Source organism: Dryobates pubescens, chromosome 8 (assembly GCF_014839835.1).
Source record: "Dryobates pubescens isolate bDryPub1 chromosome 8, bDryPub1.pri, whole genome shotgun sequence".
Taxonomy (NCBI): Eukaryota; Metazoa; Chordata; class Aves; order Piciformes; family Picidae; genus Dryobates; species Dryobates pubescens.
This window is the reverse complement of record NC_071619.1, coordinates 9,904,450-9,919,209: the sequence shown is the minus strand read 5'-3', so window position 1 is coordinate 9,919,209 and position 14,760 is coordinate 9,904,450. Positions and strand designations below refer to the sequence as shown.

Genomic DNA, 14,760 nt, shown 5'->3' with positions numbered 1-14,760 from the left:
CCTTTCCCCAAACCAAACCAAAACACCCAAACCCTCTAATTCTGCTGTTGCATGAGAATAGAATAGAATAGAGTAGAATAGAGGAGAAGAGAAGAGAAGAGAAGAGAAGAGAAGAGAAGAGAAGAGAAGAGAAGAGAAGAGAAGAGAAGAGAAGAGAAGAGAAGAGAAGAGAATTAACCAGGTCACAAAAGACCTTTGAGATCATCAAGTCCAACCTGTCATCCAACACTATCTAATCAACAAAACCATGGCACCAAGTGCCCCATCCAGTCTCTTCCTAAACACCTCCAGTGATGGTGACTCCACCACCTCCCTGGACAGCACATTCCAATGGCCAATCACTCTTTCTATGAAGAACTTCTTCCTAACATCCAGCCTAAACCTCCCCTGGCGCAGCAGTGACTGGTAATCAAAGCTTTAAAGGCACAGCTTGGGCACATGCCACCCGCCCCTTTGGCACCTGTCCTTTTTCCTTGTGGCAGTGCAAAACAGGGCTGAAAAATTAATGGCTTTTAACCAAGAGGGAGATAACAGCTTGGAAGTTAGGACATTTCTTTTCCTCTTAATTGCCATTTTTTGTTGATAAGCTCTGTACTTTCTGTGTAGAGGAGAATGTGTTCTGTGAATGGGACCATAGCTCATGAAGGAATGATACCCTTCAAAAAAGCTTGATCAGGGACTTGGGGTTGTTTCTTGCTTCCAGTTGCACATGAATGTGAACAGGGGGTTATCACTTTTTAACCTGCCTTTTTTTGTTGGTTTTTTTTTTAGCATACTTTAAAGGGAATCATTTTTCATTTTCTGTAGGGCAGCAGGAGAATAGCAACACCTGAGCTTATTTTGTTGTCCATAGTCCAACAAGTTTGAAGATAGGTTTTCTGTGTCTTTTTTTTTATTTTATTTTATTTTATTTTTTAATAGGCAGTTTGTCGTAAAATGTATAAAAAGAAATAAAGAAGAGATAAAATGGAACAAGGGTAGTGAGCCACCCACCTTCCCCACCACCAGCTTCCTGTGAATATTAATCAGGTGCCATGCTTTGAGTATATTTGATTGCTGGTGTAACACACTCAAAATGACACATTTCCCACTAGGCAGGAAGCTAGTTGTCATGTCAACACTTGTGATTTATTTGCATTTATTTGTGACAGGTTTTTATTCCTCTTCCCATTCTGTCACTCAGCAGCAGCAAATTATACCCTTTCTGGAGGGATAAGAATATCCAGGCAACTGTGTGGGAAAACATACCAGAGGGAACAAGCTTCTAAAAATATGACTCCTGACCTCTCCTCCTTGTTCTGCCTAATTTTAGTGCTACCTCAAAGAAGTTGTCATGGCTGACGAGCTCTTTGGGTAGCATGGCAGTATGTAAGACCCTCTTACTTTCTTACAAGTTGCTTTTATCCATTGAAAAGATGTCTTAGATTCCACACTGAGGAGGTAGATATCAGCTTTGGAGCAAGTGCATGTGTGCCAGCTGATCAAGAACCTTAATTTGCCCCATCTGAGAGAATGACCTCTCTACTGCTGCTAATATTTTGTACTGGAAAAAAGCAGAACTCCAATAGTCCAGTTACTTGGCACTGTCTCTAGATCAGGTATTTTTCATCATACACTTTAATTATCTCCAGATACTCTGAGCTGGCACCAGCAACAATTTCTGCTGCTTTAGCATCAACAATGGGACTGTTGTCATTACTGCACCAGATCTATGCAACTCCTCTGAATCAGCCATGTAGCCCTTATTAACCTGGAATTCCCAGTGCATCACACCAGAACCAGTTCTGCAGCCTTTAAACATGCACCTTCAGCCATGCAAGTGGACACTTTTATTAGATTAAAGCTGGGTTGTAATTGTGACTTTTTAAAGACAATGTCTGATTAGAAAATTATTAGTGTCAGCAATGTCTCTCACTTGCATTCTTAAGAGTCCATTGGTAGGATGAGGCTATGGAAGGGGAAACTGCCAGTTTGTGGATCAGGTCTTTGAATCTGGGAAGGCAGTTAACTGACTATCAAAGAATTTCAGTTGTGCCATGCAGTGCTTTCCATGAACTGTATTTTGCTGTCCCTGGAAAGACACAGGCTAAGGACAATAGCAGGTTTCATGGGATGGAGAATCCTGTAAGCAGCCTTCCTAGGCTAGTTACTCTTTTAAAACTTCCCTTTTGTCCTTTTGTGCTACTTTTAACAGGATCCTTGTTAGATGTGACCTAAAATCATTGCAACAGGCTCACCCCAGACCTTATAAACTCAGTTTTCTTTATTGATGGTCTGTTCTCAACCTTTGTAGAAAAGTGAAGGGGAGAGCGAATCTAAGAAGCCAGTGGAAGTGCCACAGTGTAAAAAATGCAACCTTTTATCACTGCAGCTGTCACTTTAACTGTATTTTCATTTTTCCCCCTAATTTGCAGTTTTCAGAAGAGCAGTTGAAAGGCAGCGATGGCATATTTAGATTACATATATCCAGAGACACAGTGCCTTGATTGTTTTGTTTCATGTGATCCTTTATTAGCCCAAGTGAAACAACGCTTAGTCCTAACCCTATAACCCCTGCCAACTTGCTGAGGTGAGCACATCTATTCCTGCCACTTTGAGCAGCTTTCTTTTTGTCTGCCTTTGCCTTCTGTCTTCCCCATGTACTTCTCCCAGTTCTTTTCCTTCTCTCAAGCATCGCCAATGACTGACAAGGTGTCCCGTTAGTCTTTTCATTTTCTCTCTAGACAGAAGCATTTGATGCCTCTTGCAGTGCATATGACTACTTTTGGGACTCCTCAGTCCATCATGATATTTCATGTCCATGGTATTTTCATACTTAGTCTGTATTAATTATAAATAGTTAATTTGGGGAGATACTTGTCATTTTCACAGCAAAATAAGTTAAGCTTAATAATGCAGCTCTGGGCTTCCCCCCCCCCAATCCTTCTGTATTACTACCACAATTAAAAACAGCCACCAAGAATAGGTAGAATGAAGATATGGGTAGAATGAAGATATAATTCCCAGCAGAGTAGTGGAATCAATAATGTTACCTGGGTGGCTTTTGAAATCTTCATCTTCTGCTCCATATGATCTCATCATCAGTTTTCTGATGCATTTACAATTTCTATCTCCAGTTTATGGTTCGAACTCGTAAAGGATGCTTGCACAATGGAGAAGGGAATGGTGGGTGTGGAAGAGCAATGAGTTCCTGACTCCAGAGAGTAGGTGGATTTAAAAGCAGGAAGCAGATCATGCAGTGCTGTCTATGTAGTTGGAGATGAGGTTAGGATTTCCCTTTCTTTTGAGCTGCTACTGACATTTGGAATGTGCTGCCCAGGGAAGGTGGTGGAGTCACCAACCCTGGATGCGTTTAAAGGTGGTTTGGGTGTGGTGCTTGGGGATATGGTTTAGGGGTGACCCTTGTAGAGTAGGGTTCTCGGTTGGACTTGGTGATCCTGAGGGTCTTTTCCAACCTGAATGTCTCTGTGTTTCTGTGATTTGCAGACAACAGGCTCCTTCCTGGGTAGTTCTCATGTGTACATATTCTCCCATTACAGACACTCACTATCTGACCTGTCGGATCCAGGAGTGCTCGGAGACCAAAAGGAGTAGGCCATTTTCGCGATCCATTGACATCAGCTCCCTTGTTGTTCAGGATGAATACATCTTCATCCAGGTATGTTCGCTTGATACAAATATGATAGGAATTCTGCTTGCATGCTATTTTTTCTAGGCAAGTGAGGAGGCATATTCTTAGGACAAGTGTATAGGACTGCAAGTCATAAGAGCTGGGAGTCCGCACCTGCCTATTATAGATTAGCTATACAGTCTGGGACAAAACAGCTGATCTGTCTTCTCATCACTTGTCTCATGGTGAATCATGGAAGTTCATTCATCAATAATCATAATCATCCATGGATTTCTTGTTATGGCTGCTTGGAAAGTACAAAGATGCTAGGGATGAAGTGGAGAGAACAGAGAAGAACAAAAAGGTGTGATTGTTGTAACAAATGGAAGTATTTGTGCTAATGTGACGAGTAATGGTAGAGGTGCAAACAAAGATTTGCAATAGGAGGTAAAATAGCAGAGGGATTGGTAAAATATTATAGGGCAGCTTCAGAGTGGAAGATGTCTGTAAATTTGTCAGCTAGGGAAGGATGATTTTGGAGATGAGGAGAAAGTGACAGAAATTGAATGAGAAACTACTTGGTTTCGAGATTTTCTGGGAATAAAGGGGCCGGATGGAACAAGGCTATCTCTCTCCATTTCATACTTGTGGAAGTGTGAGATTGAATAGTACGGTAAGGAAGAACAGCTCCTGAAGCTGTGCTGTTTGGGTGGATACTGAGAGCCAGGCTGCAGTGATTCCAGGTTGTAGGAAGCTCAGGAGACACAGATTACAGACATGATGATGTGAACTGCTTGTCACCAATGCTGAAAAGGGGGAGTGAGATGAGATGGAGCTTGGATCCAGGAAGTACAGAAAAGCCATATGCTTCCCTTTTCGAGTAAGACTGGGTTATGTGTAGCTTCTATTTTACTTTCCTGGGGGGAACATTTTTCTTAAATATATCCAAATCCTAAGAAAGTTGTGTCCTGTTTATTGTGAAATTTTCTTAGAAATGGGATTATAAGTGGTAATGGCTGATTAAGTGCTGGGATTAAGTGGAGGACTGGATGCCTATGACCTGGTAAGACTGTAACATGGAAACTACACGCACTTGAGTATCATTGACAGACTTCTCCTGTGAGGAGGGTAGTGTGCTGCTCTGCAGATGACCAATTGCTACGGTCACATAGCACAGTTCCCCATGAAACCTAGTCTACTAGCACTTCCTTTGGCATCATGGGGAGACCTGCTGCTACAAAACACAGAGAACATAGCTTTTGCAACTCTGTAAGTCACAATCTGGCTGCAGGCAATGGCTTTCCATGTGATAAATGCTCTGCCTTCCAAGCAGTAGAGAGACTCTTAATCTGGCAGTTTGTCTGTGGCTGAGGGTAGTGTGGAACATCCAATTCTTTTAAGGCCTTACAGACATTTCCCATTCCACAGCTCCCACCTGTGTTAAACCAAGGCTGCTGTGTTTAGAACCTCGGGGTCACACTGAGGACATTTGTCATGTGTACTCATTCCTCTGTCTCAAATTAGCAGTGAGCAGCTCAAGCTAATAGCTAATAATTGACTGCTTCAGGTTAAAGAAAAGTGTGTGCAAGTGTGTGTGGGTATACAAGGACATGCATGCTACAATACTACAAATGCCTTGACTATGCTTAGCAGTGTTTTATTGCAGTTTAATGGATGTTTGCTCACACTTTAAAAAACAACCATTGAATAAACACACTGAACATTGCTAGTGTTTTAGGCAGGAGGCTCTGCCTTTCACAAGTTGTCTGTTACTTTCCCTCTCTTCCTTTTTCTTTTTTTTTCTTTTTCTTTTTTTTTTTTTGGTATCACACTTGCAGGATTTCTGACTATCCAGCAGCTTGCCATAAGTGGCTGCAGAAGCTGGGCATGGCTTGAGTCCATGTAGTACTCCAGTAACACACAGACACTTCACATTCACAGCACACACTGTGAGCTGAAGGTGTGTTAAATCCACCATGTCCAGCATATGGTTGATGGGCTATGCAGAGTTTGCTCAGTACATATGTAGGAGTGCTGATATGTCCTGGATGTATTAGTTTCACAGGCCATGTGATGTAGCTGCCTATTATGGGATATGTCAGATTGACTGTGTGTGCAGTGTCTCATGCATATCATTCTGTCTGGATTATCTTGGACAGAAATACAGGAGCCAGCTCTTTTGAATTTCAAATATTAGGCAGAGATGAATAAATAAATATCAAATTAAATTTTAAGAACCTGGAGAGGTTTAATAGCTGCACAAAGGCTGGCTGCATGAGTTTGGATCTGTCTGTGCTGTAACAAATCAGAAGTGGTGTCTTGGGATGGAGAAAGGAATTAATTTCTTTTAACTTTTGTCATGAAAAAAGTAGGTTCTTGGTCTAAATCAGTAACCTGTGCTCTTCTAAAGTGAGTGGAGAGATCAAAACCCTCAGGGGCAATATCTGTTGTACCTATTGCAGGATGGGAGGGTCTCTCTGAATATGCCTTTCTTGTTAATATTAGAAGAAACCTAAATATGTAGCTTAGATAAGATAGAATAGAATAAACTGGGTTGGAAGAGACCTTCAAGATCATCGTGTCCAACCCATCAACCAATCCAACACCACCTAAACAACTAACCCACGGCACCAAGCACCCCATCAAGTCTCCTCCTGAACACCTCCAATGACGGCGACTCCACCACCTCCCCAGGCAGCCCATTCCAATGGGCAATCACTCTCTCTGTATAGAACTTCTTCCTCACATCCAACCTAAACCTCCCCTGGCACAGCCTGGGACTGTGTCCTCTTGTTCTAGTACTGGCTGCCTGGGAGAAGAGACCATCATCTGTCTGTCTACAACCTCCCTTCAGGTAGTTGTAGAGAGTGATAAGGTCACCCCTGAGTCTCCTTCTCTCCAGGCTAAGCAACCCCAGCTCCCTCAGTCTTTCCTCATAGGGCTTGTGTTTGACACCTAAAATTAGGGGAGAAGAATCCCAGCTATTGATGTCAGTGTTTTAGTCTATCTGCATGCAGTTATTTACCAGTGAACATCCATTCTAATCAAGTTGATGAACAGACCTGAGCTGCAATATTCTTGGGAAGCATTAAGCTGGGTAACTGTGCACTCGAAGCAAATGTGGTACTGTGATGCATAATGGAGAGGGAAAGAAGAATGCAGAACATGTCATAGTGCCATTATAAATCAATGATTCCTTATCATGTGCAACGGTGTTGTGCAGCACTTCTGAAAAGATCTTGCAGAATCGCAAAGAAAGAAAATGAGAATGATCCTGTGCTTGAAAAAAAGAGTCTGAAAAGACTGGGGCTGGTTAACAGGCAAAGGAAATAAATAACATAGCACATGATGAAAAATGGAAGAGGTAATGAAGAAGGAAGGAAGAAATAGCTACTGAGAGAGAGTAGGAAGAAGTCCTATGAATAAAACACTAGGCGATCATTCTGAATTTATTGACTTCCTATTTGATTGATCAATAGTTATTTAAGGATGCCCAGCACATCACTAAGATTGGATAAATTGCATAAATTGATACATCAAGACAAAATCCTGTCCTCTGTTGTGTGTTTAAGTTTTCATTCAGTTCACAGGATTGCTCTGATGTAGCCAGGAGCCAGTATTGCCATCATCTTTTATGGTCAATTCTTGTAATTCATGTGGCTTGCAGAGCTGGTCATTTATTTGTGGGAGAACCTTGGAATATGTCTGAATTTGTGTGCTGTGCCAAGAAGGAGCTAATTTGATGACCATTAAGGTCAGTTTCAGTTGTGTTCAATCACACAGCTGTGCAGTAGTGGAGCCCATACTTTCTCTACAGCTGTAATGTGCCATTCCCTACAGCTCTTGACACCTTCCCTTATTGGTGCCTTTGAGTATTGGCTAACTGAGAGGGTATCACTTTCCAAGTTTAGGCAACAACCTGCAACTGCCTGTAAGATTACCTAACTGCTGCAATACTCTCATGTGCAGAGCCCACATTATGAATCCTGGTGGCCAGGGATTGTCTTTTGTTTTATGTATGAATGTAGTGTACTGATATTTTGGAGGATTCCTATAAATCAAGGTGGAGTTCTGGGGAAATTGTTTTTCAAGCATGCCTCGTGTCAGGTTTTCTAATGGATTTGCTCCAATTGCTCCAGAGTTCACAAGGCTTTAATGAAAATGGGGATTATTTTTCAGGAAATTCTGTTTTGAGTGGGAAAGCATTGTTTGGAGAAAAATTTGGTATTTCATATAAATAAGCAAATTACATCAGTGTTACTTAGCTCTTTAAAGACTAAAGGAAAGAGCAGAAATGATCTTTACCAACTGATGAAGACTTTCCTCTGAAAGTACAAGAAAGCATGAGCAAATGCTATCACAGAGAGAGAGGAGAATCTGGGCCAAAAAACTCAGTAGAGTGTTGCTTATTTGCAGTGGTCTAAGAGCTTCTAAGAGTGTACGAACATGCCAATCAGCTTAGTTCTTTGAGGGTGTTCTCTGCAGAAAGCAATCTTTTTGGGCACAAATCTACAGCTGCCCATGCTGAGCTGAAGTAGTTACTCATAGGTTATGTCTAAACTGTCCCAGGTGCATCAGCTCAGTTGTTCTGCTGGGTGGCTGGAGTCCTGTGACAGACAAGCCTGGCCACTAGTGAGGACTGATGACATTCCCAGTGGCACTGGTGCAGACCCATGCAAGGACTCTGTTTTCTCAGAGAACCCTAGCTATCAGGACAGGGGCAATAATAATTTGTGGCATAAGCACAGGTGGCAGTACTGATGTTACAGTGCTGGTGGCCTCAGCATGTGAGACAGAGCTTACAGGGAGAGGTAGTGGGTTTTATTTACATGAGATCAGAATTGATAGAGTTAGAAAGGGGTCAGATAAGCTTTGGGCATACTCATGAGATCCTAAGGAACTTGAGAAAGGATTTGGTTCCTGAAAGTTGTCTCATCTTTTATTTTTTGGTTTTGTTTTTTTTTTCCCCTTGTGTAAACCCTTCAGTTCATGGCTTTCCTCCCAGAGGTCATAACAGTCTAGTCCAGCATCCAGTTAACACTGTCCCCATTCCTCCCTCAAACTTCTGTCTCTGTCAGCACTTGCAGACCCTCAGAGTAACTGGCCTTTTTGATTTGAACTGGCTGTAAGTCACAGTATCACAGTCAGTGCAGAGGTGTCTGGATGAGAGATCAATACCCATTCTAATTGGTTTTTGTGTCTTTCATTTTCCTCTGGAATGGTGTAGATTCTGCTGTATCACAACAGAGTGCAGCTGAAGCCAATCTGAAATGTAGCCCAGAGTTTCAGCACTTTCCACAGCGGTGACAAAGCTGCTGAGCATGGAAGACTCCTCTGAGATTTAGAAATTGATACTTGGTTTGAATTTGGGGGTGATGCTTCTTGTCTCTAGCAGGCCAAAGAAATGTCTTTGTAGATGAATGCTCTCAGATCTGCCTTTGGCTGGTGGTCTTACATCATAAGGATAAGGAACAACATCTGCAAGCTCTGATTGAGAAGGGCTGGCTGTTTGCTTCAGACCCTGCTCCATTTCCACTTTAAATGGGAAGTTTTCTGCACCATTAACCAGACAGGCATGGTAAAAGGCAGTACATTATAACCCTTCAGTGCCTTTAAAGAGTGGGAGGTGGATGCCCCTTCCTTTTTCTATTCCCATGGCATAATTTATCAAGGTGTCTAACTCCAGGCTGATATTCCTCTCCTACCATCCTGCCATTTCTCCTTTTGGGAAGCCTTCTTGGCAGCTTTCTATGCTGTTTCACTTGTGATTCAGTCTCCTGGGAACGTCTCTCTCCTGACTTCAGATTCCTTCAGTTCAGGTTGTCCTGGCACATAGGATGGTCCCACATCCAAAAAGCTAAGCTGCTCTGGTAGTTGCCCTTTGTTTTTGAGGTTGATGTGATGAAGGAGGAAAGAAGTGTGAGGGGAGCTGGGAAGAGAGAGTGAGTCTTGGCCATGGTCTTGTAATCCTCCTGAATGCAATGGGGTCGATGGCATTGCTGTTTAGGAGCAGGGGGTGGTGGTTATTTGCAGCTTGCACTTGCAGCATTGTGGGAGCAGCTGCAGTTGCAGGCAGGAATTCCATGTGGAAAGTCAAAACACTCTTCTTTGATGTTCATCATGTATCTGGCTCTTCTCCACTCTCTCAATCAATTTTGCACTTAGAAGACTTTTGCTTAATTCAGAGTTGAACAGTAGGGCAGAATCTCAGCCTGCTCACTAGCATGAGGAGCAAACTCATCTGCAGGCGATGTTGTGTGGTGCAGCTAAGTGGGTCTCTTACAACACCCGTCTGAATAATGCCTCTGGCCCAGAGGAGCAAACTCTTCTGCCAAAAGCCGTTGGACCAATTCAGTCTTCTTTTGCACCAGACAGTCTCCTTAAAACACACACAGATGTCAGCATTCATCCACAATCATTGGTAGCTTCGTATAGAACCTATGGATAATGTTGTCCTTTTGGGTGCCTGGAGTATCATCAGAGTGTGTCCAAAAATTCCAGCTGAAGTTGTCCAATGGAAAATGGTTTTCTGCAGGAAATTCCTTTGGGGTGTTTGGTTTGTTCTGTTTGTTTAGGTTTTTTTTTTAGGGGATTTGTTGTTGTTGTTGTGAGGTTTTGTTGGGTTGTTTATTTTTTTTTTCACATTTTTTTCTATTTTTTTTTTTATGTCTGAATCAAATTCTGGCTTTATCAAAGGGAATATGTTTATCAGAACATATTTTTCAGATTCAGTTAAAAAAAAAAAAAGAAAGGATCATTTATTAGCTTAGAACTGGAGTAGGGGAACATTTCCCTTTATGGTTTTATAGGGGACTATAAAAGGTTCCTAATTCTATAAGTTAAATGTGTCTAAGCTTAGCTCAGAGAAGTTTATTACTTTTATTACTACTGCTGGTTGCCACTGTGGTTGTTTAGGAAAACCTGGAAGTGCTTGTGTTTTGTAGGGCATAAGTGTGTGTTTCAAGTTTATTGGGTATTTAAGGCTCGGATGAAGGAGGATATTTGCTGAAGTCAGTTAGCAGGTGAGTAGACTTCAGCCAGCAGCCACAGCCGAGATTATGCCACTTCATGCAGATTCTTCACTGCAGTTCTCAAGCTGTCAGCTTAATACTTTATAAATAGTCAATTTCTTTTGGAATAACAAAAGAAAATGTGAAACTTCTCGGCAGTGAAACAACCTAGGAAGGGAGAAATTAAACTTTGATTTCCCAGTCTAGAGCCTTCTTATTTTTATTTTTTTTTAAGATGCTAAATACACTGTGTTCAAATATAAATTTCTTTCCTCTGTTTTTTAACTAGGAGCCAAAGGTCTTAATAGAAATCAATTCATGCAATTTATTTTTAACTTCACCCTGCTTAGCTACGATTGATTTTTATCTTTGCAATCGATGCTAGATAAAAAGACTTGATGGGACAATGGAGCACTTTCCAACTTGTAGGGTTTGGACTTGGAGTCTTTTATTGAAGAAATCATTAAAAGCTTATTATGAAACTAATAGGATGAAGATGTTTAAATGATGAACATGATTACACCTGTTTTACTGGTGAATAACGCCTGGCGACAGCTGATCTTCTCTTGTTCCTCTTTAAAATGCTGAATGATATTTCAGTGGCGGAAATTAATCCATAGAGATGAAAGAAAGTGCATCCAAAGTGCTAGTTAAAAGCTTTTACAGTAAGAGAGGCAGTAAATAGGGAGTGACTTTCCTTTTCACTGCTGGGTGCTTTTCATCCATTCCTAGCACTTTGCTGTGCCAAATATCAGATCTGGAACTTGAACCATAATATAGGTTGATAAAAAAATATGAACATTTTCCTTCGCTTATCTGTCTGCATTTATTGCATTTCTAGAACCTTTTGTGCTTGTCATGGCTTTAGTTGGATCTGTTGATGAGTATTTGATACCATGCTGACATCATGCTAGCTTTAAAATGAAAGTGCTGGCCCGAGCTAAGAATCGTGGGGCTTGAAGTTCAGATTGCTCACAAATCACAGCATCAGCAAGTCAGGAGGAGGAGAATGAAGCATGGTACCCTTTGAGTGTCTTTACATCCTGGAACTTAATAATTCATTGTGCTTGCTTTCCAAACTCTTTTAGATGACCTGTGGAATTTTTTGGTAAGATGAAGATCCCTCTAACAGCAACAAAAAAAAGAGTGAAAAAAAAAAAGTTACTTTTAAAGAACTGCATTCAATCCTTACTATGCTAAATGACTTAGTGTGTTTCTAGACATGCCACAGAAAATATAAAGATGATTAGGTTGCATGATAAATTTTCTATAATTCTCTGCAGCCTTGTGAACATATTTGATGTCCTCTATATTTGATGTTGCTGGAACGAGTCCAGAGAAGAGCAACAAAGTTGGTGAGGGGTTTGGAACACAAGCCCTACGAGGAGAGGCTGAGGGAGCTGGGGTTGCTTAGCCTGGAGAAGAGGAGACTTGGGGGTAACCTTATTACTCTCTACAACTACCTGAAGGGAGGTTGTAGACAGGCAGAGGTTGGTCTCTTCTCCCAGGCAGCCAGTACCAGAACAAGAGGACACAGTCTCAGGCTGTGCCAGGGGAGGTTTAGGTTGGATGTTAGGAAAAAGTTCTATACAGAGAGAGTGATTGCCCATGGGAATGGGCTGCCTGGGGAGGTGGTGGAGTGACCATCATTGGAAGTTTTTCAGGAGGAGACTTGATGGGGTGCTTGGTGCCATGGGTTAGTTGTTTAGGTGGGTTGGATTGGTTGATAGGTTGGACGCGATGATCTTGAAGGCCTCTTCCAACCTAGTGTATTCTATGTATTCTATGTTGTCTGTCCAGTTGCAGGTCAGGAGGGGAGGTGAGCCAGCACACTGAAAATTTCAGGGCTTTTAAAAAAATTCTCAGAGAGAAAGACAGAAGACTGAGAGTGGATCTTATGAATGCTTATAAATATGCAATGGGTGGATGTCAAGAGGATGGGGTGATAGGATAAGCGATAGGACAAGGGGCAATGGGCACAAACTAGAGCACAGGAAGTTCCACTTAAATGTAAGGAAAAACTTCATTCCTTTGAGGGTGATAGAGCACTGAAACAGGCTGCCCAGAGGGATTGTGGAGTCTCCTTTTCTGGAGACTTTAAAAACTCTGGGGCACCTTCCTATGAAGCCTGAGCTAGGCAAACTTGCTTTAGCAGAAGTGTTAGACTAGATGAACCCCATGGGTTTCTCCCAACCCCTGCCATTCTGTGATTCTGTTCTTAAGTGCCAGCTGTTGTAAATGAGACCAGACTTTGGTCTGGAAACAAAATGTGGAAGTATTGAATAAAAGTAGTAGATCATGAGTGGAGGGAGGAAGAAAGAACAAAGGTTAGGAAAGACAGATGTGTTTAATGACAAACACATTTGTCCAAAGGAATAATTTCCACTGGCCAGAAGTCCAATTAAACACATAAAGTAGGAAGCCAGCAAAACAGATTAACGAACCAGTCATTAGCAAAGGAGGAGGAAAAAGACAAGCCCAGCTAATTCTGTACTGAGCATGACAGATGAGCTCACAGCAAATAATTGGGTGACATTCATCAAATGTGAACTAAAAGGAGGCATTAGAGGGCAACACACTATCATAATCTCTGGGATTTACAGTGTTGAAAAGCTTGCTCATAGGAAAAGGAAAAGTTCATCAAAATAAATTAAGTTGGGCCTTCCAAAATTCATCCTCTACCACAGTGCTTGCCAAAACTTTATTGAAGGCTTGATCATTTTTTGGAACTGTTATAGCCAAAAATGTAAATCATGCAAAGATGAGGTCCTGGCAGGGAAAACTTTCATGGAATTCCTGCCAACAGGATTGTGGGTGGCTTCATATTAACTGGCTCAGAAAGACCACAGACCACAAAGACTTGTATTTCTAAACCTTTTTCAATGTAACCTCATCCAGACTGAAAGGGAGTACAGTTAATGCATAAGTGAACCTGAACAGTCTTTAAATCCTACCTTTCTGCCTTAACAAACAACAAAAAAAAGAGTCCAAACATAAAACCCTTCCAGGAACTAGTTTACAGAGGCATAAGGCCAAAAGAAAAGGTATGTAAAATCTTTTCAGTGTGGCAGATTTTGGAATAGATCCTGTCTTGGCACAGAGGGAAAATTTGATCACCCCTTGATATTTCTGCCATTCTATGCTCACGTAATTAACTTGAGGATTGTTGGCCTGTTCCCAGTTTTAATTAGACATCACAGCATTTACAAAGTATGCAAACATTCAGGTCTGCATCTTAAAGATGAGTTGAGGAGCGTGGCTCAGCCCATCAGAAATGGGGTCCTTCCCAAGTAGTCACTGAACACATTCAGTCCGGTATGGATTCTGTTACGAATAACAATATAGTGCTGAACTCTTGAATGGAAGAGTTATCATTTGGGAATTTTGATCTTCTACTAGAGGTCAGAAATATCACCAGGAGGGGATATTTAAATATTTCCTGTGCTATTTAGGTAATATGAGCTTGAAGTGTGGGATCCTTTGGGCGATACTTGTACAGATGATAGGAGATACAATTACTACAAACAGGAAATTTTGCCTTTAGCTGAACTGAGCGTGAGTCAACTACATAGTCTGTTCTCTCCTCTGAAAACTTGATTTTGATGTGGTAGTATTAGATAGGAAAGATACCCTTCAGAAATAACACAGCCCTTTCACCATCCTCCCAGCTGGAGAGCAGGACCCTGAAATGCTACTGTGCCAATCCACAGTGCATTTTATATGAAGCGAGAGTCAAGAGGCTCCTCTCTCTGTCTCCTGCCACAGGCTTGTTTTGGTACCAAAGGCAAATTCCTTTAGATTTTTCGTGTCCCCTTTACTTTATCTGTATGTTGTTCTTGTAGAGTTTGGTGGCTGTGATATGTGTCACTGTTCTGCCACGCTGTTCTGTGTGCTATTATGGTACTTGTTTTGTTATTTTTTCCTTTTGGGAGCGCCAGATGCAGCTATGATAACATTGCAAATTTAAATGGGAAACAGGCAGAAGGGGAAGACTTAGTGTAGAAGCATGTCCTATTTCTGAACCTTCATTTGTTTCCACCTCTTCAAACTATCAATAGAAAAGCCTTATCTCGAGTTGATTAGATATCAAATTTCATGACCAGCAATATTTTGTCCTTAGAATGACAGCTTCTCTAGGGA

General features: G+C 41.6%; 1 protein-coding gene across 1 annotated transcript in view; it reads left to right on the top strand.

Annotated features, from left to right (window-relative positions):
- SORCS3 (sortilin related VPS10 domain containing receptor 3) overlaps positions 1 to 14,760 on the top strand; it is a 317,614-nt gene that overhangs the window by 229,179 nt on the left and 73,675 nt on the right. The window contains exon 7 of the mRNA XM_009908219.2: positions 3,540 to 3,658. Within this exon, the coding sequence (XP_009906521.2) occupies positions 3,540 to 3,658 (119 nt within the window). The remainder of the gene's footprint in view (positions 1 to 3,539; positions 3,659 to 14,760) is intronic.